The 24,471-nt window shown below is 48.0% G+C and overlaps 1 protein-coding gene across 1 annotated transcript in view; it reads left to right on the forward strand.

The window, feature by feature from the left end:
* Positions 1-24,471, forward strand: part of ERI3 (ERI1 exoribonuclease family member 3) — a 129,128-nt gene that overhangs the window by 45,527 nt on the left and 59,130 nt on the right. The window contains exon 6 of the mRNA XM_064665418.1: positions 5,171-5,243. Coding sequence (XP_064521488.1) covers positions 5,171-5,243 — 73 coding nt within the window. The remainder of the gene's footprint in view (positions 1-5,170; positions 5,244-24,471) is intronic.

Genomic DNA, 24,471 nt, shown 5'->3' on the forward strand with positions numbered 1-24,471 from the left:
TTAGCTTTGGACAGGAGCATGTGTGGGCACTTGGCTTCTTTGCTCTGAGTGACTCCAGCACTGAGGAGACATCTGCCTGCCAAAGCCTTCAGTTATACAGGAAAGTTGTCCCAGTCTAACTTGAATTATTGAGATGAGGGAGTTGGAGTGTGGGGATTTTTTTTTTTTTTGAGGTGTGTATCAGCATGCTTCAGTTTTCACAGGGTGCAGTGTGGCATGGGCAGTTCTTTGTGGCTGGGAGGCTCTGCTCATGTGCGGGTGCTGTAACATCGCACTGTCAGAGGCCTCCTGGTCTGGCACAGTGGTTTTGGCAACCTAAGGTTGCCCTTTTGGGAGGCTGTGGGTTTACCTAAGCTACTTTAAATTCCTAGCTTGGCCCCAGCTCTTGTGGGGTTAAGTGCAGAGAGATGCAGCTTTGCCTGTTATGGTGCTGTTTCTCTGCTAAAACATCTCAGGTGCCTTAGCACAGGATGTTATCCCCTTGCTAGCTTTCTCTGTTGAGAGAGGACACCCAAGCTTTCCTCTTCTCCTGGCAGACATCCCAGTCTACATCAGAGCAGCACCTTTGGGCTGCACGGTCCAGAATGATGCCTTGACCAACGTTGCTTTGAACTAAAGTGTCAGGCTGAAGTGGTTTTACAGCTCCTTTTGGCTGTCACCTAGGTGCTGTTGAGTGCTGCAGCACCCAAATAGCTTCCTTCTTCACTGAAGGATTTCCAGGTCAGGAGCCTGCCAGCCCTCTCCTTTGTAGCCTGGTGCACTGGAGTTGGCTGGGACACAATTAAAATGTTCTGCATCTCTTACAATGCAAGGTCTCCAGGGCATGGATTTTTTTGGAAGGTTGCGATCAGGTCTATAAACCCCAAGATTTAATGTCTCTTTATCTTCCCATAGAGAGACTTGTTCTTTTAACTGCCTCAATATCGATACACCCAGTGTGTAGCAAGTGGCCCAATTTCCCCAATTTCTTTGTTTCCTGACATCCTGAACCCAGAAGCAGATGGACGTTAACCAGCTCTGATTAGTTGGGAGAATCAAGCATTAATTTTTTATACACCAGGACCACCTGAGTGACGGAAATCAATTACAGCTGCCCCTCCCCCTTCCATATTAATGTGGTGGCTCTGAGCAGAGATGGAGGGACCTGTTGAAATGAGAAACCCCTATTTCTTAGTTTGACCCTCTAGATAATTAGGGTTAAATTGATATGCTATCACACTGGTGACACATTTTATCTGCCTCTGTTTGTACAAGAGGATACAATAGTGGAGGAAGGACCAATTTGTGCCCTGCTCTAGCTAACCAGACCGAGATAAAAGGTGTCACTAGTACGATAACGTTCTTGCCTCATGCTCCTTTATTGTTGTTCAATTTGCCTTTTTTTTTTTTTTAATCCTGTTCTTTTTCTTTCAATACCCTTGGTCATATTTTAACTCCATGCCATCGCATAATGACGCCCTGCTAAATGTGTGTGGAGATAGGCAACTCTGGCTGACAGCCTTCCCTGATAACCGAATTCCAGCCCATCCATCACTAGGCTGCTCTCCTTAACTTAAGGAAAGTGATAACTAAAGCAAGGCCGTTTATCACCACCGAGCTGTGCGTTTCTTGCCGCCTTGGAGAGAGCTGGCTTCAACGGGAGAAATGCAGCCATGTCACCTCGCCTCCTATTTGCATCCTGTTCATCTCCAGGCCCCATTTACCCTGCAGGATGGTTTTGAAAGCCAGCTTCCTTCCCAAAGTGTGAGCACTTCAGTGTTTGGGGAGGCAGTGAGACCTTGTTCAAAAACTGGAAGGATCGTGGGATGTTGAATGCAGTGAAATGTGCCATCATTTCTCTTCTCCCTTACCTGAGGGAGGGCCAAATCCTGAGCTCTGTGCTCAAGCAAAGCTGCCCCCAGTGTGCAAGGTTGGCTCTGGCAAGAGCAAGAAGCCATACTGTGCATAAGAGCTTGTTCATCAAATGAGCTCAAGTAAATGGTGGTGCTCATAAATGGACTTACTTCTTTACAGGCCATGGCACTTCTGTTCCCCAGGACAGCCACAGGTGTGCCTTATTCACTCCAACCTGGAGAAGATGATGGAGAAACTCTTGCCTGCTTACCAGGCTGAAGAGTGGGGGGGACCACTGTAGCTTGGACAAGCTTGGAGCTGGGGAAAAGACATTGCAGGAGTGTTTTCCTTCTCGTAGCTACCTGGGAACCTGGTTTTTGTGCAGTGCAAGCCCCCAGTTCCCTGTGCTGGGAGTGCTGCATATGCGGACTAGACCAGACCCACGTAGCAATGCTTTGCTAATCCTTGCTAAGTGGCTGTGTCCTCACTGGCCTGGAGCCACCAGGCCTGCATCTTCCAGCTCAGGGAGTAGACTGATGTTGTGGTCCATGCTGCCGACAGCCCGCCCAGGTTATGGTGTGAGCGTAGGTTTCCTAGTGCTTGAAAAACTTGGTGTAGCCCCTCTGGTGCTGAGGTGAAATGAGGGGAGCACAAGCATGGAGGGGGAGGGGGAATGTCCTGAGGTCACACGGCTTCACAGGCGGTTTCTGGGGTTGTTACTTGTTTGCAAAAATGCATCATTTATTTAGTTGACATATTTATTTGGAGCATTTATTTTCTCCAATTAAAGACCCACTGTCCAGCGCCCAGGGCACACTGCCATCAGTCTCAGGGTGGAAATAGAACCAGACTGTCCAGTTTCCTGGGCCTTTTGGTCCCACAGGGATGGCAGTGTTTTAGATGTCATCCATTGCACTGGGTGGTTATCTGTCAATTCCTGTGACTAACAAGAACAATGCTGCACTCACTTCTCCTGGGCCCTATCCAGAGGTTAGGTGAGTTCATAATTATTCCTCTAACTGGAGCTACACTGAGACCTGTATTAATGAAAGCCTCTTGGGCTGGGAGGAGAAACTCAATTTTAAGTAACATACCTTTGCTAGCTCCTGTCATCATCCTCTCTAGCTAAATGTGAAGAGTCTAAGAGAGGCTGAGCTAACCACATATCTGTATTTAGACCAGTCATTTGTTTTAGGTGGTTCCTTGTGATCTTTTTTGATTCGGGCACCAGTAGAAAGCAGCTTTCCTGGAGAAGGAGTTTCTTAGCATGCTGGTTGGGGCTGGTGGGGTCTGTTTGACTATAGGATGTCTTGGACATATGTATAAGGCTCTAAAATGCCTGGACCAGGCTCCTGTTTATGTCATGGCTGTTCCATTGTGAGGAGTGACTCCAGGTGGTTTATTTCAGTGCTTACATCAGATGAGCTGTGCCCAGAGATGAGACTGTGCTGTCAGGTCACATTGCTCACCCTGCAAATCGCCACAGACCTGCTGCTTGCAAGCTCGTTTTTTTGACAGGCTTCCTGCTTTCAAAGAGCTTCCTCTGTACCTTCTTATTCTAATGTGTTTGTATGACTTAAGTTATTGCTCCTAAATGATGACACTTGCATCTTCTCAGGACCAGGCATATTGTTTTGGCACAGGGAGTCTATTAATTTCTTAGCCTAAGCAGGGCAAAGGTGGTACACAGGTGAATCCCAGTGTATGCTGGCTCTGTTGGCCACATATTCCCAGGAGATTCCCTTGTATATGTTTACCAGCTTCCTTCCTTTCCTTTCCATAGAAATGGAGGCATCACCAAGACCAGACCGCTCTGGTGCTGCACTACCCTGAATCTCACATTATCTGCAAGTGCATTATCTGTGCTGCTCCTTCATCTCCTTGCTTGGGGGAATGTCTAGAGAGATGCTGCCCTATTCACCAAAGGGTTGGGAGCTGGGCTGAGCACTCAGGTGCTGCCTGGTGTGCTGGTGGTGCACCCTAACTCAGGGTGGTGTATCTGCCTTGTATCCAGTTCTGACCAGAGCATGTTCCTGAATTTCAGTCTTGAGTCTGAAGTCTGGTCTGGACTATTCACTCTTTCCTCTATGGAGATGGGAGAAGACTTTGCCCTGGATGTGGTGGTCTGTGTTGGGGTGTTTGAGCAGCTGATGCTGACAGTCATAGCTCTTTCCTCCTCCTCTACAGCCTCCCCCTACAGCCCCCATGTGCCTGAGGAAGTTGGGAGATTCCCCATCCCCCTCTGTTTGCAAAAGCAGATTTCTGGGGTTGTGACTTCTAACATGCACAAACAGCTCTAATTTAGTCATTTATTTAGTTGACATATTTATTTGGGATGTTCCTTTGCTTCAGTTAAAGATCTTGTGACCAGTGCCCCAGGCGTGCTCAGCAGTACGTGAATGAACAAGATCCATCAATTACTCTTGATCAGATCAAACTGGCCGGGAAAAACTCACATAACTCATGTCCCTGCACAGGCTCGGCTGGAGCCACACAGTTTGCAACTCAGCCTTCCCCAGCTGAGGGGCACGTTGTAGCTCCCATGCAAACACACTGGGATCAGCACAGTGTGAGAGAAACAGCTTTCCTGGGGTCCTGCTGTTCCTTCAGGCAATCCACCTCCCTTACCAGTGCTGTTTTATTTTGAGCTCTATTCCATTGGCTTGCTGTAGGAAGGGAGAGGGTAAATACATGTGCTGGCAGCTCTGGCTGCTGTGCTCAAACCCCTAGTGAGACAGTGTGCAGCACCCTGCGTCGTCAGAGTTGTGACTGCTCTTCTTCCAAGCACCTGCTTGGAAAACAGCCTCTGCCTTCCTAGCCCTAAAGCATTGGTCCTACAGCATTGCTACCCAAAACTGAATGTTTTGTTGCCTCCTTCCCTCCCTCATGTCTCGTTCGGTGTTTTAACCATAAAGGCCAAATCCAGAAGCACCAGGGTATGACAAGTGAATTGTCAGTCCTGTCTGCCCTGTAAGCTGCTAAGCAGGATGGTTTTTCAGGGATTTGTGATGGGTTCACTTAGCTAAGGACAGCACGGATACTCCAGTCGTGTTTGTGTGTTAGCCACTGTGGAGAAGAGCTGAGCGCTGCACTTGCTGTTCAAAATGTTTAGTCCGAAAGGTTTCAGCAGCCTAGATGTGGCTGGATGTATATAAGTCTTAAGCAAAGCTGTGCTCTCATGAGATTTTTTTGCCAAGAGCTATGGTCCTTCTGATGTGCAGCGTGTTACAGCAGACTTGAGGGTCTCTTCCATCTCTGAACAAAATGCACTTAAGAAAACAGAGTTTGTGTTGTCAGGACACTGATTGAATCAAACTTGCTCTCTTCTCTCTTACAGGTTACCAGGACAATGCCAGTACTTAGGGCTGCCGGTTGCTGATTACTTCAAACAGTGGATTAATCTGAAAAAGGTACTTCTGTGCAAACTGCCATAGTCCCTGTCTCCCTCTCTCCCTCCTCCCCTTGTCCTTCACTTTTCCTCTTTAAGGAGGTGTCTAATAACTACTGCTGCTTTGCATTGAAATGAGTTATTTCCTCAGAAGCTGGGCTGAGCGAGTCCTCCAGCTCCCTATTGTATCTCTTCTAATAGAGTCTTACTGTACTTGATGGGATGTGTTCTGCAGCTGGGGAAAATCCCATTGTGGCAGGCACAGTGCGATGTCTCTGCATAATAGTGGGACACTGCGAGGCCCCTTTCCAGTGAAGGTTGTGTTGTCCCCAGCGTTGCTGACTCTGTTTTGTTTTGCAGCCGCATAAGGCTCCTAGGAGCATGGTTCCCTTCAGGCCAAATTCTGGTTAATAAATGTGGAAATACTCCAGTATAAAAATCAGCATTTCCCTTTGTGGCGTGGGGAAAGGGAGGTGTCTCAGCAGCACGTCCACCTAAGAGACTGGTGACCACTTTATTAAGCAAAATGCCTTGGACTCAGTACTGTCTGATGCCTTGTCTTGCTCCATGCCTTCACTGAGTGGTTAAGGGGCAGCCTGCTGTGCATCCACAAGGTCTCCCCTGGCACAGCTGCTCCACCTGCACAGAAAAACGTGGTGATGCCATAAGACACAAACCAAAGTGAGAAGAAAAGAACAAGTGTGATGACAAGCAGTACAGTAGCAGGGTGAGGGAGGAGGCACAAGAGAAAACTGGGGTGGCCCTCCTGGTTAAACCTTTGGATGAGTAAGATTCCTTCCCCCATCCAATTTAGTGCTTTATTTGGGTTCCTGTGCCTTTTTGTGGTAATTAGGGGTCTCAGTAAGTGAAATTTGCTTATAAACAGCTTGTTGTTCTTGTGGGCTTTTCTTTTGTTCTTTTATTTATTTATTGTTTTAAATGGAAGCGTGAGTGACAGGCTGAGCGGCCGCAGAAGGACAATTTGCATGATCTGTTCCGTCAAATAGGGTAGAACATGAACGTAACAAGGGATGCTGGCAGCACATTCCTGGCTGAACTTGTCAAAGGGTCTTGTATTTCCCTGCTGTCAGAGCAAATCTTTTGGCTGATTGCTGGTCCTTGGTAAATGAAATCTGAAAGCACATTGGGGCATTCTGCAGTTCAGTGACCATTAATGATCGCCATTTGAAGTTCACTAAACTTCCGGTGAATGGATAGCAGCTATATAACCAGCAGGTTGATGGCTGCAGAATAATAATACTTTAAAAAAAATCCCTATGTACTGTGATGTTTGCTAAGAAGTAGGTTGATCCAGCTCCTCCTCTGGGCCTCTGGATGAATGACTTACGGCTCTTTCCCATAGTTCAAGGCTCCTGGATTTAGTGTGTGAGGAGCTGGGATTCTCCATAATGTGCATGTCCAGGCAAGTGGCTGTTCTTCAAGATGGGCATTCGTGTATTGCACATCAGCAAATACTTTGACACTAAGCTGAGGGCTGCTGAGCATCCATGAGGTCCCAAGCACAGAGCTAAAGGCAGGAGCAGGAGAGAAGCTGTTGCAGCGAAGTGTTCCCCTTCCCAGCTCTCTGAAGGTGTCACATATTGAGCATGTAGGATGGGGGTACATGGATGGGGTTGTCCTCCTCTGCACATGTGTTACTTGGAAAGGAAAGCTTCAACCTCCTTCAGATCATGTGAGGAGGGGATGTGAGAGAGAAATGTTTATCTTCCTCCAATCCCTCTCATTCTTTAAAAAAATGAAGTTTTTCTGACGCTTCAGTATCTGATGCCCTCTGACACAGGGTGGCTTCAGGGACCCCACATCCCTCTGGGAAGTGAACCATGTTGCAGAGGAGAGCAGGGACATCTCCTGTCCTGTATTTAAGAGCTGCTTCTCCTGGGACCTGCTCCTACCCCGGGGCAAGGATCTTTCCATGCCACTCACTGCTTTCAGGTGCTTGTGGGGCAACTGCCTGTATGTTTTCACAAGAGAGGATTTCCAGCTTAGATAACTAATTCTCTCCAAGCAGGCAGACCCCTTGGAGCCTCAGTCTCTATTGAGTGAGCTCCCAGTGTGAGACAAATAAGAGTGGACAGGTAACTAGCCCCCCTGTTCGTCCCTGCATAGCTCAGGTGGCCCCTTTTTCCCTCCCTCTGGCGTGTTCCTGACTTGTAGGCTTAGTCTGCCTCTGACCTGATCCATGAAGTGAAGGTGTTGGGGGGGGGGGGTGGAGTGTGAAACTGATGATTTCTAGGTCATGGATAATGCAGAGACTTGAATGTTTCAGATGTCAAGAAACCAGGCACGTGTGACAGCAGTTTTCTGCAGAAGGGCCCCCCCTGCATCTTCTGTCCCTCCTTTGGGTCTCTGCTTGTGAGCAGTGATAGCAAGAGGACCTTTCTGAATTAGGGAGCTCCTTCTGCAACTACCAGGCAATGCAAGAGTAGGATTACACACTGTACCTATGTTTGTGTACCTATGTGTAGTGCAGTAGCAGGTTCCCTCTGCCCATGCACACACAACTTCAGGTCCTCTTTGTCTCTGTTTTATATCATTTTAAGAAACAGTCCTTGTCTGTATTCCCTGTGCCAGAGCATGGGATGCTCTGGAGCTCAGCAGTCCTTCTTCCCTCACTGGTGAGACAGTCTCTCTCTCATGGTTCATTGGCCATTAAATTCCTTCCCTTGTCTCTGCTGTGCTGCAGGAGTAGTTGAGGCAAGAACCCTGTGCCTCCAGGCAGCTTTCACAATTTCCAAGACTTGCCTCTCGGGCAAGCTGAAGACAGGAACTGCCCCCGTGAGCTGCCACGCTTGTTTTGCCTCAGGCAAACCTTGTTGGATTGATCTGGCCGTGCAGGTGGTGGTGAGCTCCACACCTGATTGCTGCAATGGTGGCCACAGTGTCTTGGGATCTGTGAAAAAGCTTCTGTGGAAGAACAGAGGGGGAAAAAAGCTGCCTGTGCACTTGACTGGGTTTGCTGAAGTTTTACCTTGCCCCATGCCCACCCCCCAGCCTGCTAATGCATCCCTTCCATCAAGCCTGATCGGTGTTTGCTGACATTTTTAATGTCACTGAGCGATCTTGTATCTCTAGTGAACTGTCAGTGTGGAGCTGACTCGGGGCAGAGAGTTTATCATGTTCTTCACTTCGATTAGCTCAGCCTTGTGGGAGGGCAGCAGAAAGCAGAGGAGGCTTTCTTTGAATGCTGCAACATTTCAGATATCCCCCTAAACCATCTCAATAGAAAGCCACCATCCCATCTGCCAGTCCTCCTTAGGTACCTGTCATTTCGATTCGCAGAAGCCTCGGGGTTAGGACTGAGGTGCACAACCTGAGCTACATGAAGCTGGATGCTCAGGGTGGAAATAACAAAGAGTGCTTCATGTCAGGAGAGAGGGGCACTAGTGAAGTAATACGTGCAGAAAGCAGGAGGCCATGGGTCAAGATTTATGCAGAAAGGAAAGCTGCTGCGGCTAACAAGCTACAACCAAGCTGCTGCCCCAAGAGTATCCTCAGGTAGCCTGGATAAATTCATTAGTGCTTATTCTAACGCAAGGATCAGCTCTCATTTGTGCTCCCTCTGCTCTTTTGGGAGCCTCTGTGGTTTGTTGTTCCAGGTCCTGCTTGAGTTAGCAGCATGGTTGGTCCCGTGATGGATCCTCACCGCCAGGACCGGAGCCAGTGCTGTGTTAGGCTGAGGACGTGGTGCCTGCAATTGCAGGGTGACCAAGAGCCTGAGAATGGGAAACCCGGCAGGCAGCAGGAATGTCAGCACCACCAGGCTGGGAGCACATCACGGAGAGGAGAGTGGTTTGGTGGAGGGAGGAGGAGGAGGAAGAAGAAGAAGAGTGAAGATAGATTTTCTAACAATGAGCTTGTGCAAGAAAAACATTAGAAGGACGATGAGGGTGTGAAAATGGCCAAACGAAAGGTCTGACCCAGATTGTCTCCATGCCAGAGGCCAGTAGCTGGTTACACCATGCAGGTGTAAAAGGGAGAGCATGGCTCTAGTCAGCTTCCTTTGATTCCCAGCAATTGTCTCCTCAAGGATTGAGAACTGGCAGCTGTCCCTAGACCACTGTGTTTAGCACCCACTGTTTTTACCACATCTGTCTACCAGAAACTTGTACGTCCTTTTCTGAATCTGCTCATGCTTTCAGTTTCTTCAGCATCCTGCAGCAATGACTTCTGCTATTTAATTATGCATCAATTATACTCTGTTTACTCAGATATTGTGTGAAGATGCAGGTCCCTTTGTTTCTTTTAAACTTACTGTCAGATCATTTTCTTGGGCCTAGGTCTTGCATTGTGTGATGGAACAAGTAAGTGTTTCTAGTTCTTCTCCATGCCACTCACTCATGATTTGAGACCTCTGCCATATTCTCGTTTAATTGTCCCTTCCAGCACAGCAAAACTTGTCGGAGGGCTGGCACAAAGGCACTTGCAGGCTCTGTGACTCTAGAACTGGCTTGTGTAAGTTGTTTTTAACACTGTATACACTATCCTGATCTTCCATTTTTTCTCTGGATGTTATACCATTAAAAGATAAGAGGAGCTTTTTATGTATCCGCTAAGGGTTTGTTTTATTCCTTGTTTTTCAAATGATATTTTATTTATTTTTTAAAAAAGGACAATCTTCATACCCATCACAGAGCTGTCCCTTTCTCAGGACAGCTGTCCTGGCATGTTTGACCATCTTTGATTTCTGTTCACAGGGCGCAGCGTGTCTTTAGATACAGGAATAGTTGTTGCTTTAGGAGTGACAGAACAGTGATCCTAGTTTGACATCCTCCTGAAACCCAGGAGAGTTTTTATGAAAGGCAGGAGTGGAATGATGCGTGTGGAGAACTGCAACTTTCCTTCTCTGGGCATGATGAAACTGAGTTGACAGAGCCTTGGGGAGCACAACGTGACCATGCTGGGGTGCCATGGCTTTGTGCAGAGCTGGCCTTTTCCAGGGCCAGTTTTTATTGATTTGTAGATATTCCTGGTTGGAAGCAAACTGTTAATACACATGCACAAATGTTTTAAGGTCACCTACTTGCATTGTGAAATCTGACAGAGGAAGCATGTAATAGGATGTTTTTGTTAATATTTGGCTACTAGAAATAAACATCTTAAACAAACAAAGATTTGCTAACAGCTTTCTGTCTCTCCTCTGAATTAACAATTCCTTCTGCCTTTGGGGTGGGAGGAGGAGCTCTGAGTGCTTCTCAGACACTTGGTGCTGAAGTGTCTTGAAGATGAAGATCATTGAAATGGGTACAGATGAGAAATGGTTTATGTTTTAACCCATATGCCTGGAAGTTGCTTTTGTGAGGTCTAACTTATCGAAGACTTACAGTGATTGCTATCAATTGCCTGTTTATTGAGTTACTGGCTGCAGGGAATAAGATGCCTAGTAAGGTTAGAAATGCCAGAGGAGGACTCCTCAGGCAGAGTGCTTCATGGCCAAAGCAGCAAGCACATGAATAGATGTTGCCTGTGAACTGTGAAGAGCTGCTCTTACACCCACGGTGCCCAGTGCTTTGCTGGTTTGCAGCAGGGGTGCGCGTTCTGAGACTCTGTCACACCTTCCCTTCAAGGGGACCTGGCCTTGCCTGGCTCCTCACCCCTTCTACGGAACTCTTGGCTTTGGGAAATCGCTCTCAGAAGGCAGGAATGGGAGAGGTTGTGAAAGGCAGCGCAAGGAAGAGCACAACTCTGGGGTTAAGGGGAGTATCTCTTTCACAAAGATGAGGAAAGAAAAGTGTCTGAGCAATAGCACTGGTTCGAAGGAAATGGAAGGAATTGCTAATAACAGCCAAATGACTGTGTTTAATAAATACTTTGCTCTGTATTTACAGAAAGGCAGATGTTGCCATATTGCTGAGCAAGAGGTTTGTTGTTACAATGCAGTTTTCTGATAAAGTTAAGTGGTGACTTTTGGTTGGCATTTTGCATAGCGGGTTTACAGGAGTTTTAAAGAGCTGGCTGAGATACCTTGGACTATAAATAAGTCTTTGAACATGGGGGAAATTCTAGAGGACTGGAAGAAAGCTAATGTTGTACCAGTAATTTAGAAGGGCAAATGGGATGACCGATGAAGTAATTATAGCCCTATCATCTTGACATTAATTCTGGGCAAAGTAATGAAAAGCCAGATATCATAGTTGATTAATAAAGAATGAAAAGAGGGTAATATAATGCCAATCAATGTGGATTTATGGAAACTAGATCTTTTTCAAACTAACTTGATATTTTTTTTATGAGAATACATGTTTGGTTGATAAAGGTAACCATGTCAGTGTAATATACTTCTGGAAGGCATTTGACTTGGTACCTTATGACATTTTGATTAAGAAACAAGAGTGATACAAAATCAACATGGCACACATTACATTGATTAAGAAAGAGCAAACTGACAGCTCCTAGCATTTAATTGTAAATGGATAATCATCATGGAGTGCATGTCTTCCTAGTGGGGTCCCACAGGGATCTATTTCTCAGACCTCTTGTATTTAACACTTTTATCAATGCCCTGAAAGACAACATAAAAATCATTTTCGATAACGTGTGCAGATAGTGCATCCACGAGGCAGCTGCTGTTGGATTTATAAACAGGCAGTGGTGAGTGGGAGCAGAGGGACTGGATCATTTCTTTCTTTGGGACTGGTTTGATCAGTGTGGGATGCTGGGTCCCATCACAGCATTAGAAAGAATTCTGGAAACTTGACGATTGGGCAAGAACTGCAAGACCCATGGGAACACACTCGCCATGCAGTAAAGACCCTGGGAGCCATTTAGGGTGCCAGAGAGAAGGGTAAGGGAGACTTGGCTGTAGTCCCTAAATATCTGAAGGGGATAAATAGATAAATATCTAAATATCCAAGATGTGGCAAGAGATTCCTTCCCTCTAGCAGACAAAAGCGTAAGCAGTTCCAGTTCCTGGAAGCCAAAGCAAGGTAATTCAGGTGCAGATCTTTATGGTGTGAGGTAATTAACCATTGGAACAACTTACCAAGGGCTGTGGTGGATTCTCCATCTTGGGAGGGAGGGCTTTTTCCTAAAAACATCAGCTCTGGTTCAGACAGGATTTTGGGGCAGTCTCCTGGCTCAGTCAGGCCAGCCGATCGCGGCGGTTTCTTCTGCCGTGGTGATCTTTGACTGTCCGTCTCTGCACAGCTCTGGCCGCTCTGTTCCCTTGCGGTGAGAGCGCTCCCGAGGGCTCCTGACTTGGGGGAGCACAGGCAGCACGGACACCACGAGGCTGGGAATGGAGGGGATGGCATCCCGGGGAACGCGGCACCTCTGGAGCGGGCAGGGGAGCCCTCCTGCTCCGGGGCTGGAGCACGGCAGCCATCCACGACTTCTCCTTTAAATCTGTCGTGCAGCTGTCTGAACTCTGAAATTTCTTTCACTCTCTCCCTCGCCTTGTTAACATGTGTTGCCTTTGGGGTAATCAGGGAAAAAATATTATGTCCTTTTACAATTACCAGGTTTTGGAATATTAAAATGTCTCTCTGCATCGGCAGTGTTATTTTGATTGGTATTCTAACCTTTGACTAGCCCATAAAGCGAGCCGCTCTTCAAGCCAATATTGCAGGACTGAAATTTAATTCCGAAATGATTCCAGATAATAGGGAGACAGATAATATATGCATGAAGGATATTATGTTTGGACTAAATGCAGCAGGGCCAGGGCTTGGGAGTTGAATAATAGCCCAGAGTGAGTTATAATCTGTGGGACAGAAATACCTTACTGTCAGGGCCAGGAGAGGAACTCTTAAATCAAAGGGAGGGAGATGAGGAGGGAGTCGAGGATAGTCATCTCAAAGGGAAAGGGCATCCAGGAGAGGCCTTAAAGGAGCAGCCCTCTCTGTCCTTCTGCAGAGGGACCTGTCCTTCCTTCCTTATTTAACAAGGAGTGCTGAGTAAAAAATACATTTCCAAGGAAAACCAGTAGGCAGGAAAGTCTGGGAAGTTCTTGACAGTCTTTTCCCTTTTCTCCTCCTGGACTCATTAGAAGAGAGTACAGGATAGGTTGATGCCTCAGTTTCCCTAGGGGTTGTAACCAGATGGACCAAGGGGTTGTGGATGTGGTGGGTTTGCAAGGTATTGTGCTCATGTAATGCGGAGTAACCATCAGGGTTGGTTTCAACATCCACTTTCACATAAAACAAAGGAAGCAGAGGCACAGCATGTGAGCTGCATGGACAGTAGTTGTTTTTCAGGGCTCTGCCCTTGACCTTCTCAGCCTGGGACTCACTGCCAGGCAGGGCTGTCTGCCTCCCTCAGAGCTGCTGCCCAGGCTGGTGACAGAAGACCCAGAACAGGAGTATCCTGTGTGACAGCTGAGGTACAAATTCAGTGTCTTTTAAATACTGGAAGCTTTAAGAAGCACCACCTCCCTCTGGACTTTCTGTTCTGGGGAAGGAAACTTGAGGTTTTTGCTATTTACTCCTCTGCAAGTGGCACTTTGTGCTTTGCCAGCAGCTTCCAGGTGTGATGGAGCAGTCAGCAGGATGCTTTGCACTCTGCGGTAGCTCAGTACTATAACTTTAACCTGCTGGGCAAAGCATTGGGAGTTTTCTGTAGCTAGACTTTGCAGAGCATTGCAGATGGCTGTGCTGCCAGCTGTCCTGGGAGGAGGGGAACTGAGCAAGTGGAGATGGAGAATGATCTCTGCTGCTGGGGTGACACAAACCCATGTCGATATAACAGGCTTTGGCTCAGTGGCACAAGCTTATAGTTTCAAAGTAATGATCCCAGCCTTGCATTTCATTTCCTTTTCTTGCAGCCTCGGGAGCTGGTTGTGCTACAGCTGAGAGGGGCTCTAGATGAAGCCTGGAGGCTTCACTGGTTTTGGATGACTTGAGTGATAACATACATGCCCATCCCAGAAGGGCAGAAATGAGCAGTGTCCATTTTCACTTAGATCAAATGGTTTTGTGTGTTTCCCGTTCCTTTGATTTTTTTGTTGATTTTATTTTTTAATAGCATCCTAAAAGCACAGGAGCAATTTTCTGTAGAACATATGTCTGTACGGGTTGTTTGGAGCAGACAGAACGATGTGATCCCCAGAGGATTAATGTAAGTTTTTGGCTTTGGTTCACTAGAGAGTAGCTAAGTTTCCTGACTTGCAAAATAGTTTGGTGATTCCTTTGGTCATAAAACCCACAACTGTGTGAAAAAGCACCCTCTTTCTGCCAAACTCTTGCCAAGCAGAAGGCTGTGGGCTGGGCACATGCACCCTGTTCCTTGCTCACTGGCATTTAGGCTCTGCTGTGTGGGTAAAGATAGCCTCTGACAAGGTCCTGTTACATGGAAGCCATTTAGAGCTACTCCAGGACAAAGGGGACGTGCAAGTATTTTGGTCCTATTAACAACAAGCTCTTCCTGCAACTTCCTTCCACCCATCTCTCCTTCCGTAGCTATCCTGCACGTGTTCATCTCATGGATCTCACAGACAGGTCAACTTCTTTACCATCAGGGGTTCTCCTATGCTTTCTTTTGCTAATACATACTAAATGTGCATGTTGAAATCTCACTTCCTTTGCTAGGCAGACTGTTTTGCAGCCTGGTTTTAGCCTTTGGAACAAACCAGTTTTGCCTACTTCATTCAGGGAGGACCTGGCACAGGTGGAAAACCCAGGAGGGAACAGAAGAAGGGTCAGAGAATAGGAAGATGTAACCTCCAGAATAAGACTGAGGTATCTGGGATATTCAGCCTAGGGAAGACTAAGCAGAAATCATTTTTGAGGAATGAAAATGCTCAGAGGAAAGGAAAAGTTTATTCTGGCTGGTTGTGGTGGGATGGTTCTTGATCATGTCCTTACCTGCTGCATGGAGATCAGTAAACAGTCTCTGTGAATGGGAGCAGGGATATGGGACCTTTAACTCTTGGGAGTTTAAAATAGTCTTGTGGGGATGGTTTGAGCAGAGCTGGGCCTGCCTTGAAGCACTTCTCCCTTCCAGCCTACCCTGTGTGCTGTGACTTCCTTTGCCCCTGTACTTGGACGCAGGCTGCCTGCTTTCCTTGGAACACATGACTGCAATGCAGAGGACGTGAGCAAGGAAAGAAGGAGTGGTTGCTTTGAGTGCCACATCCAGTCTCCACTCCTCTCCTGATGCTGTCTGCCCAGGTCCCAGATGTTTGTACTGGGAAAGTCCCAAGATAGACTTTATTACTTGGCAGGGCCTTTGGGCTCCAGCAAGGACCTGGGACTCCTGGTGCCACATGGGATAGAGAGGGCTCTTGAATAGGGCTGGAAGAGAAGAGAAACCGAGGAGCACAATTATCTTCCTTGTCCCCATGCAGCCTGAAGCTACTGGACAAAGCAGAGAGTAGAATTTGTTGCCTTTGGGCTTTTTTTAACCAGGGCAAAAGCTTTGCCTTCTAGATGAAATTCTAAGCAGCAGTTTACTGAGCGCACTGCAGTGGTCAATTTACCAAAGCATCCTTGTCTATGCAAGTGGTTGGAGGCAGGTTGGCATTTGTGGTTCTTCCTCATGCACATCGCTGTTGCTGCAGGCAAAAGACAGAGAAGCAGCTGCTCAGACCTTGCGTGCTGCTCTTCCTGCTGAGTGCCATATTGCTCAGCTGCACCTTGCTGTGCCCGTGCTGGGGGACTTGGAACATCTGTCCCCTGCACTGGGGAGCCTCCTGGTTCCCATCTGGCTGTGTGTGCACTGCTGCTGAGGTTAAATATACTGCTTAGACCTTTGCTCCATGAGTCTGGTTGCTGCTTGCAGGTTGAGGAAGGAGCCACACTGGCAGTCCTGATCTTGCCTGTTTATGGGGGAGTGTGGTGTAGATGCCAAAGACAGAGTTTTGGAGAGAGCTTGCATCCAGACTTGCCCTGTAATATGCCCTTAGCATAGCAGCATAGGAGCAAGCCAAGGGAACCACAAAGGTGGTCAAAATTAGGCCCTCAGTCTCCCAGTGAGCTGGACGTCAGTCTGGCACAGGTCTGGAATTTCACCTGCATGCAGGGCCACCCTGCAGGCACTGGTGCTGTTGGCAGAAGCTGGAGGCCTCCAGTCTCACCTGCCTGTTTATGTGAAGGTCTGGGACAGCCTGCATTTCCTTATGTCTCAACTACTGAGGTCAGCTGGAGGGGCTGGAACCTTCTGTGTGCCCTGGTGTTGTGAGAGGGAAGCCTGACCCCGGGCCTGACACAGCTCCCTGCAGTCAATACCAGAGCAAGGGAAGAGGAGAAGGGATTAGAGGCAGAGCATGTTTTACAATAATCCTGCAACGTGTGCTGCATTCCAGGCCAGGAGGAGCTGGGAGTTGAAGGCAGTGCGTGAAAGATGGCCTTTCCTAGAGTCCCATGGGACAGGCAAGGGGCAAAGCATCCCTGCATCTCAGCCCTTCAGCTGGACCTTTACTTGGGTACCAGCATAGCTGCCTAGTGGCTGGGAAAGGAGCTGTGTCATCTTTTCTCCGCATTTAAAAGACAGGAGCTCCATGTAGGAGCATGAAAATGGACCTGTGCAATTCTCCAGGAAGGCATGAGGGGTTAATCAGATTTTCTGCCCTTGAGGATTATAACATTAACTGGTTTAGTCCTCATTGTCCTACCAAGGCAGCATGGCTACAAATGGGAGAGTGACAGCTTGCCATCTGCACCAGCAGCAGCAGGCTGGTTTGTGGTAGCCATTGGCTTACCTGTAAGTGGAAAGAACTTTTCTTTTTTTTTTTTGTATGAGGTGTCTCTGGTGCCCTGTGCCAAGTGTGATGCACTGTTTTTCTCAAAGGGTTGGGACTTTGCTACTGCTGTCTTGGAGAGAGCTTGGGAAAGTGTGGGTGGGCAGCCTCTGCCCCATTGCACAGAGGCATACTGGGGCTTGGCTTTTGCTTCTCATGGGCTCAATATAAAGTGGCAAGAGAAAGAGATGATAAGCAGGGAGATGGGAGATACAGTAGTGGAATTTGTATATTAATAACTTACAGTACTTCACATTCATTAAATTAATTAATTAAATCCCTCAGAACCCCAAGGCTACTAAGCAAGTTGATTTCAGAGTTAGGATTAAAAGTCTCCTGTCACCCTTCCCCCATGCTGTCACAGCACTTCTGGCTCCATCCTGGCTTTTGCTCTCTTGCAGGTTTCCTTGCTTGAACTCTTTGCCTGCAGCCCTAGGGTTGGACCTATCAGAGTGGCTTTCTAAGAACTGTCTGGAAAGTCTACAGATACAGTCTGCTTTTGTTTAGAAAACAGCCTGTCTTTTGCCCTCGTCTGGGCATAAACTTCTCCTGTTTTGTGGCCTGCTGGGGAGGGCATTTCTCATCACGCCGAAGCATGTGCCCAGTCAGGGTCTATCTCACAGTGGCTGGTTTTCCCAGTTGCCTGGGCATTGTCTCCTGCAGACCATGACCATCTTCTCCTTGGTTGCTCTGACATGAATGTTGCTGCCATCTTTATAGGGCATCGAAGCTCTTGAGCAAATGGCCGTCCTGAAGTGATGGTCTGGTTTGCTGCACTGCAGCCTTCCCACGCTTGCTCAGTACCCATCGAGTTCCCAGCAGTGCCCTTCTGGGTGTCAGTGGGTAGTGGGGAGGTAGGATGCTTTTATTTGCTGACAACGTGCACCTTCCCTTCCTTGTGTTCAATCTTGTGTTACAAAAGCTCGTAATAATGTTGTTTGATGTTTTCTTGGACATCCTATCCACAGGTGAATGTGCAGGTCTCTCTCATGGCTGATGGATCAGCTCCACACCCCTCGCCTTTCTTTGAGTCAGGATACTTTGGCATTCCTGCACTGCACTGAGAATACCTTAAAGCCAGTGACTTCCATTAAGCCATGCAGGATGGAGTGTATCTGAGCTGCTTTCTCTCCTGCAAGCAGTGGTTGACACCCCAATGGGTTTAAGTGGTGTGGAGATGGAACCTCAGCATGCTGTTCTGCCAGCACTGCTCCTGCATGCATCCTGCAGATGCATTTTTAAACAAACTGTAGTTATTCAGTGTATGGTTTTGTGCCAGCTTCAGGAAAGCCTGTTCTCTGTGCTCTCCCAGTGTGTTAAGCTCTGTCAGCCTGGCTCTGATTGATGCCATTAATATTTTAGAGATCATTTAGGATCTCTGCCTTGGCTGTGCTCCTCACTCAGGGAAGAGCTGTCCTGTGTGGATACCTGCAGCTGCCAGAGGAGTGTGCTTGCTGTCTGACAGTGTGTTTTGGAGGAGGCAGGTCTGCAGCTTAGCAGGACCACCAGGACTAATGGTAGCACAAAATCTTCAAAGAGCTAATTACTAGCCTCCAGCAGGTCCAGGCTGGGCCTTTCTTTCTGTAGGTGAGGATCTGGGAGATTCTCTTCTGTTCTTGCCTTTTGGCACCGACTGCATTTGGCCAAGGACTTTGCTGTGGAGAGGTGTCCCCGTGCCTCTACTCAGCCCTTCCAGTTACTGGAACTGGCCTTAGTGGAATTGCCAAATCAAAACCAGCTCTGTGTCTCTCTGTGCTTTGGGTCTCCCTTTGCCATTGTACCATGTATGATTTGACCACATGGGGTTGGTTCTGCTGCACCATTTCTTGCCTATGGGGACAGTCAGTGCCAGTGAGGAGGTGACTGACATCCTCCACTGGTGCTCTGCCACACGCAGTTTCCAGCTGCCTGCCAGGAGCTGCACATGGACCCATCCTGCATCTCCTTGCCTTGCACCTTGCTCTTGATCTGCTCTAAGCAGTGGAGCTGCATGGCTATTCCTGTCAGTGCAGGAGAGCTCTGGTGATACATTCCTTGCTCAGCCTTCCCCATGGGGCCCAGCTAAATCCTGCTGTGGGAATGGGGCTGATGTGCTGTGGAGACAGGGGCTCCGACAGATCCAGGAGACAGTGAAGCCATGTGACTGAATACCAGACTGTGTTTGCTCTGCCTAATTATCAAAAGTATGAGTTTGTTCTGCTAGGTGCACATTATGCCTTTATTGTGGTGTAATTATGCCAGCTGCCTATGTTTAGTGTCATAAAAAGGAATAAAATGCCCATTACCCGCCTAAAGAATTCTTCTTGTGGGTTTTTTTTATTTTTATTGCTCTGGAGTACACAGTGGGGATATCTTTGATCGGCAATTCTCCATGCAAAATAGCTAGTGAAATACTGTGCCTTTCGGAGAGCTCCTCCAGCCAGCAGCCTGCAGAGGCAGCTGGCCCACCAGCCTCACCTGGCGCTGCCTCTGCTGCTTTACTGCCAGCCCGATCTGGTGGTCAAGATGGTGAAGCCACCCCAGTGCCTTCCTCTGCGGGAGCTCGACTGCTTTCCAGCAGCATTTCCCTGATGCCACCCAAGTCCCAAAGTTCTCTCCAGCCAACACAGCAGGAGAGGTGCAGGATGCTTTCCAAGCCTGGGAAAAGATGCAGCCTCTCTACCTGCTGAGCTTTTCAGGAAGACACAACGCCATCTGGGTCTGGCTGAGGTGTTTTTGGGGCAGAATGATGTGTTAAGGAATCCCATGCCCAGGGGAAGCACTGAAGGCTGTCAAGGGAGCAGCGCAGAGCGATGTGCGGGTGGGAGCTGCGTTCTCCTTGCCCTGCCTTGTCTGGAGTACCAAAAACACAAGCCAGATGGCATGAACCTGCCAAAGGCCTGGTGGTGCTCTTGTAAGAGCAGGGATGCTAAGCCTCAGCCCCCAGCCAGCCCACGGCCCCTGCACTTGGGTTTTGGCTGCTTTGGGGTTTCTTGTGCCGTCTAAATACCTAAGGCCACGTTTCTGTGGTGCTGAGAGATGCCTCGAAGGAGCCACGTCCTCCAAGAGCTGAGGTTCTGTGCAAACATCAATTACTGAAACACATACCCTGCCAGGAAAGAGCAGCGGGGGGCTTGCTTTGTGTGTGTAAATCCTAGGGGCATTTTGGTGATATTAAGTAATTTCTGATGGAAAAAAAAATACAGAAACCCACATATCGAAATCCCACATCTTTAGAGGTTGTTAAAAGCTGCCTCTCTGCCTTTCCTTCTAGTCGTTTCAGTCTCTAATTGGAAACTGACTTTATTAGCCTCATTAGGAGTGGTTAGTGCTGGCTATAGATAGCTCTAAAATATATGGTTTAGGTGGATGGTAAATCTGTTGGATTAGTTGGTTTTTTTTTCAACTCGATGATATTTTCAGCAGGTCCCTGCCCCCCCCAGCCCAGCTGTGCCACAGATACCTCGCACAACGTCCCTTTTAATTCCCTCCACTTATTTTTTACGTCAGGTGTTCCTTGAAGTGGCCTTCACAGCTCTCCACCCTTTCAGCCGACGACTACGTCAGGGGAAGATGGACTTGTGCCTCCCCGCAGCTTCATTGCATATGCACACGCCGTCTGCCCCGGCGGCACGATTGCCTTGGTGAAGAATCCAAGGGGCTGCTGATAGCAATCATTGATTAAGAGGGTAATTGTCCTGAAAATTCAGATTGATCAAAAGGCAGAAATGATAACTTGTGTAACTGTGTTTAAAACCACGTCCTGTCAATAGGGGAGACTGAGACGTGGCGAGCAGAAAGCAGAGAGAATTGGATGTGCGCGCGGTGAGTGTGCCTGTGGTTCGGGGAGGAGGGGGAGCCATTCTTCCTTGGGGTCCGTAGCAGGATGTTTCTTGTCACTGACGCTGGGCTATTGGAGATTCAATCACTTTTATCTTCCCCTCTCTCTCAATCCAAATGCCTTTTCATATTAGAAAATTAGAATCAGCTCTGCTCATGCAAGATTTATTAGCTCTGCTGAGCAATACCACAGAAGAGTAAATGATGTCGCATTTCAGGGGCTTTTTACACATTATGACCAAACTTGCAACTTCTTAAGTATTTTTCCATTGAGCCACTGCAGGATGTGAAAGGGATGGGGAGACAAACTTCTCTCTGGAAATAGTTCTGCACCAGTCCAGATGTCTTTTCTTTATTATAGGAATGATTGGATTTGGTTTCTAATACAGATCGTTTCTTTGGGCTCAGTTTCTGTGCTTCTTGCTCTGGAAATCAAACTTTAGGAATTGAGCCTGTTTATCACATTTTTTTCTTGGTTTCCTTTGTAGAAACACTCTTCAATGCTCAAATATGTGTCTTTGGAGCTCTACTGCTAGCTGGCACTCATTTACATCTGAAGAAGACAAATCTTGTTTCCTGCTCAGTTTTTTACCCTTGTGTTTTGCACTGGGTGGCTGCTTTTTTAAATGCCTTCTGACCTTGTGTTGTACACAGCTCATGTTTTGCGTAGTGATGGTCCTTTGGTCTTCAGGCAGTAGACGCTAAAGCTCTTTAAACACATGAATGAATTTTAGGGTCATAAAACTCAGTAGATGGGGATACTGAGGCATGGGGTTGGATGATTTTCCTGTGAATCCATATCAGAGATTGAAACAGAAATTAGGTCTCGCCTCTCTTGCCTCTGGACTTCAGCCACAAGGCTTGTTTGTGAGGCTTTTCACTTTCAAATTGCTTTGCAGGCATTAAATCTGTGCAGCATCCTCATGGGCTGGCTGCACAGGAGGGTCACTCAGCTGCAAGAGTCAGAATGACCAGTTGTTGGGAGCTTCTGCCTGAGCTGCTGTTCAGTTTTTCTCCCCATCTCAAAAATTAAAAGTATTTGATTCACAGTATTTCACTGATGCTGCACAAATCCCTGGTGCTCTGCAACTCTCCGCTCCTCTCATAATGGGCATTGTGTATGTAGCCCCCATACAAAAATGGCTGTTGTCAGTTCTGGTTTGGAATATTCCTGAGAGGGAGCAAATTTTTCTCCAGCTATCATAATTTGGGAAAGTAGACAGCATCACACAGGGATGCTGATACCACTACTCAGTGTCTCACGCTAAAACCAGCATTGAACAACAGAAGCTGGAATCAAGCTGTAGAAGGGAATAGTTCATTCATAGCTTCATCTGCTGTCATCATGCAGTGGAGCCCAGCACCTGCTGCTGGGCTTCTGCCAGTCTTTTGTCTGTTTGGGTCTGACTTTTCCTTGACATGGCTGAGCTGCTGGGAGGATTGCAGTGCAGACAGGGTGGAGCAGAGGTTGGGGCAGCCTCATGATCCTTTCTCTCACCTACCAGCATAGCCAACATGGGGCATCTGCATGGCTCATCATTGTGGGCTCCAAATGCTCAGCATCATCCTCTGCTTGGCAGGTTTAAAGGGACTTAATTAACAAGCAGTGCTAATTACATTTAAAAGAACACCATACTTGGACCTGTCCAAGTGCCAGTCTAACTTGGCGCAAAGTTTTGCTGTTTATCTTTGCAAAAGGTGTTTCTGAAGAGCTGCTTGAAACTGTGGCTGGCTGGCAGGGAGGTTTCTCATCAAGTGTCGGTGCTTGGGAGGCAGATACACTTGACAAGCAGAAGGACTTGACTTTTTCCCCTTCCATGTACAAGCACTATGTATTATTCAAGGTCTTCTTAAGTCAATGCTGGGTTATTAAGCGGTCGCTTCTCTGCATGTTAAATTTGCCTACTAATTTCAAGGCTCTGGAAGAGGACTGCGGGTATGAGTTTGCACGGTATTTTCTTTCACTCCATTAGTCTCTGAACACCCATGTGTGCAGTCCGGGGCTGTTGCACCCCCTTGCCTTGGGTTCAGATGTTGCAGTGCTGCCTGCACACCAGCTGCATGGGGAGGTGAGGTCCAGGTTATTGACTTAATGTTCCCATTTCCAGATAGTCACTGATGATGGAGAGAGCAGGGGTAGGGCCAGGGCAATAAAAGCCTTACTGAACTTTGAGGGACCAGACAAGACCCCCACAAACCATCTCCTAAGGACTAGGAATGCTACAGTCTCAGTTGTCACTAGAGAAAGATAAGAGTGGTGTCCAGGTGTGAGGCAGGTGTTGTATACAGCCCAGAAGGGGTTTGATCCATGACATAGGTGCTGTCTGCCTCCCCTTGGCTCCTGCTCTGTTTGCAGGTTGATGTAATGAGTTATTTGTAGCTGATTTGGAGACAGCCTCTGTGTCTTGGGACTCTCCCTGTCCTATCCTCCAGCCAGACTTCCATGCTCCAGTCTCCTCTCTCCACGAGCTCTGGCAGTGCTGCTTGTGGTAGGCAAGGCACGTGGGCCAGCCTCGCCTGCACGTTCCAGGAATCACGTCAGCTGTCATTACTTACATTACCTTGATTGGAAACAGTCAGTTATGTCACCGTCCATCATCGTGTCTCTCCCAGGAGACGCTGAGGAAGGAGGAGAGGAGCAGGAATTATAAAGCGCTTCTGTGGTGCTCCACCAATCCCGCTGCTCCGTTGGCTGAACATCTGTCATCAGGCAGATTGAAGAGAAGGTGCTTTGTCTGATTGATCTTCCCATTGTAGCTCCACAGGGAGGAGCCTTCTGCAACATTGGGACTGCCCCATGGGAAGAGCACTGGGGACTTTTGTGGAGTTTAACATGAAGGGAATGATGCTGCTGCCTGGATAGCTCTGTAAGGTATCACAGCTGGGGTTGCAGGATGGGCTCTCCTGACTGAGCGCTGCTTTGACCCAGGTAGGGTTACCAGAACTGTCTCCAGTACAAGTGAGTCAGAGCTTGGACTTGCACGCTGTCTCCAAGTGTGACTGCATAGGATTCCTGGCCATATCTCAGGTGGGAGTCCATCCTCCCTTTGGCTGGGAGCTCCAAATTCCCCTAATGAGAATGAGATCTGGCTTTTGATGAAGGAAGCTTCTTATTTCTAATGGAAAATTATCTGGAAAGTTTCCAGCCCTCTCTGCCCCAATTGATTTGGGAGTTTGGCTCCAGTTCCAGCCGTGGGTCTCTTTGACTCTGGTCCCCCTGACAGGCTGGGGACAACATGTGGCAGTAGCTGTGTCCATCTCTGGTGGCAGAGCCCATGGTGCCTTGTGTGGTGAGGAGAACACTTCATCTGTCCAGCAGCCTCCTGTGAATAAGTTTGTAACTGAACTCAGGATGGGTTTGAGAGGGTTAGGAGAAACAGGAGCTCCATGGCTGTAGCCAGGAGGTGCTCCAGGGCTGTAAGGCCGCGTTCCCCAAGGCTTGTGTGACAAGGTCTGTCAAGGCTGAAAGCAAGACCAGTTTGAGAAGCACATGTAGCCCAGCAGGACACAATGGGAGGTGAGGAAGGCAGTAGTGCCTGCCTCCTTGTGTTTCATGCTATGTGTGTATTGGTCCTGGCACTCTGAGAGAAATGCTACCTGTCAACCACGGTGCTCACATTTTAACTTTTGTTGGCTGGGCAGAGAGCAAGGGTGGTTTGACAACAGCTGGACCCCAGTATGTGGGTGTTCAACCCAGCCTGGGACCTGGTAGTGCCTCTCCAGAGATCAAGCAGCTGGA

This window comes from Pseudopipra pipra, chromosome 9 (genome assembly GCF_036250125.1).
Source record: "Pseudopipra pipra isolate bDixPip1 chromosome 9, bDixPip1.hap1, whole genome shotgun sequence".
Classification (NCBI taxonomy): domain Eukaryota; kingdom Metazoa; phylum Chordata; class Aves; order Passeriformes; family Pipridae; genus Pseudopipra; species Pseudopipra pipra.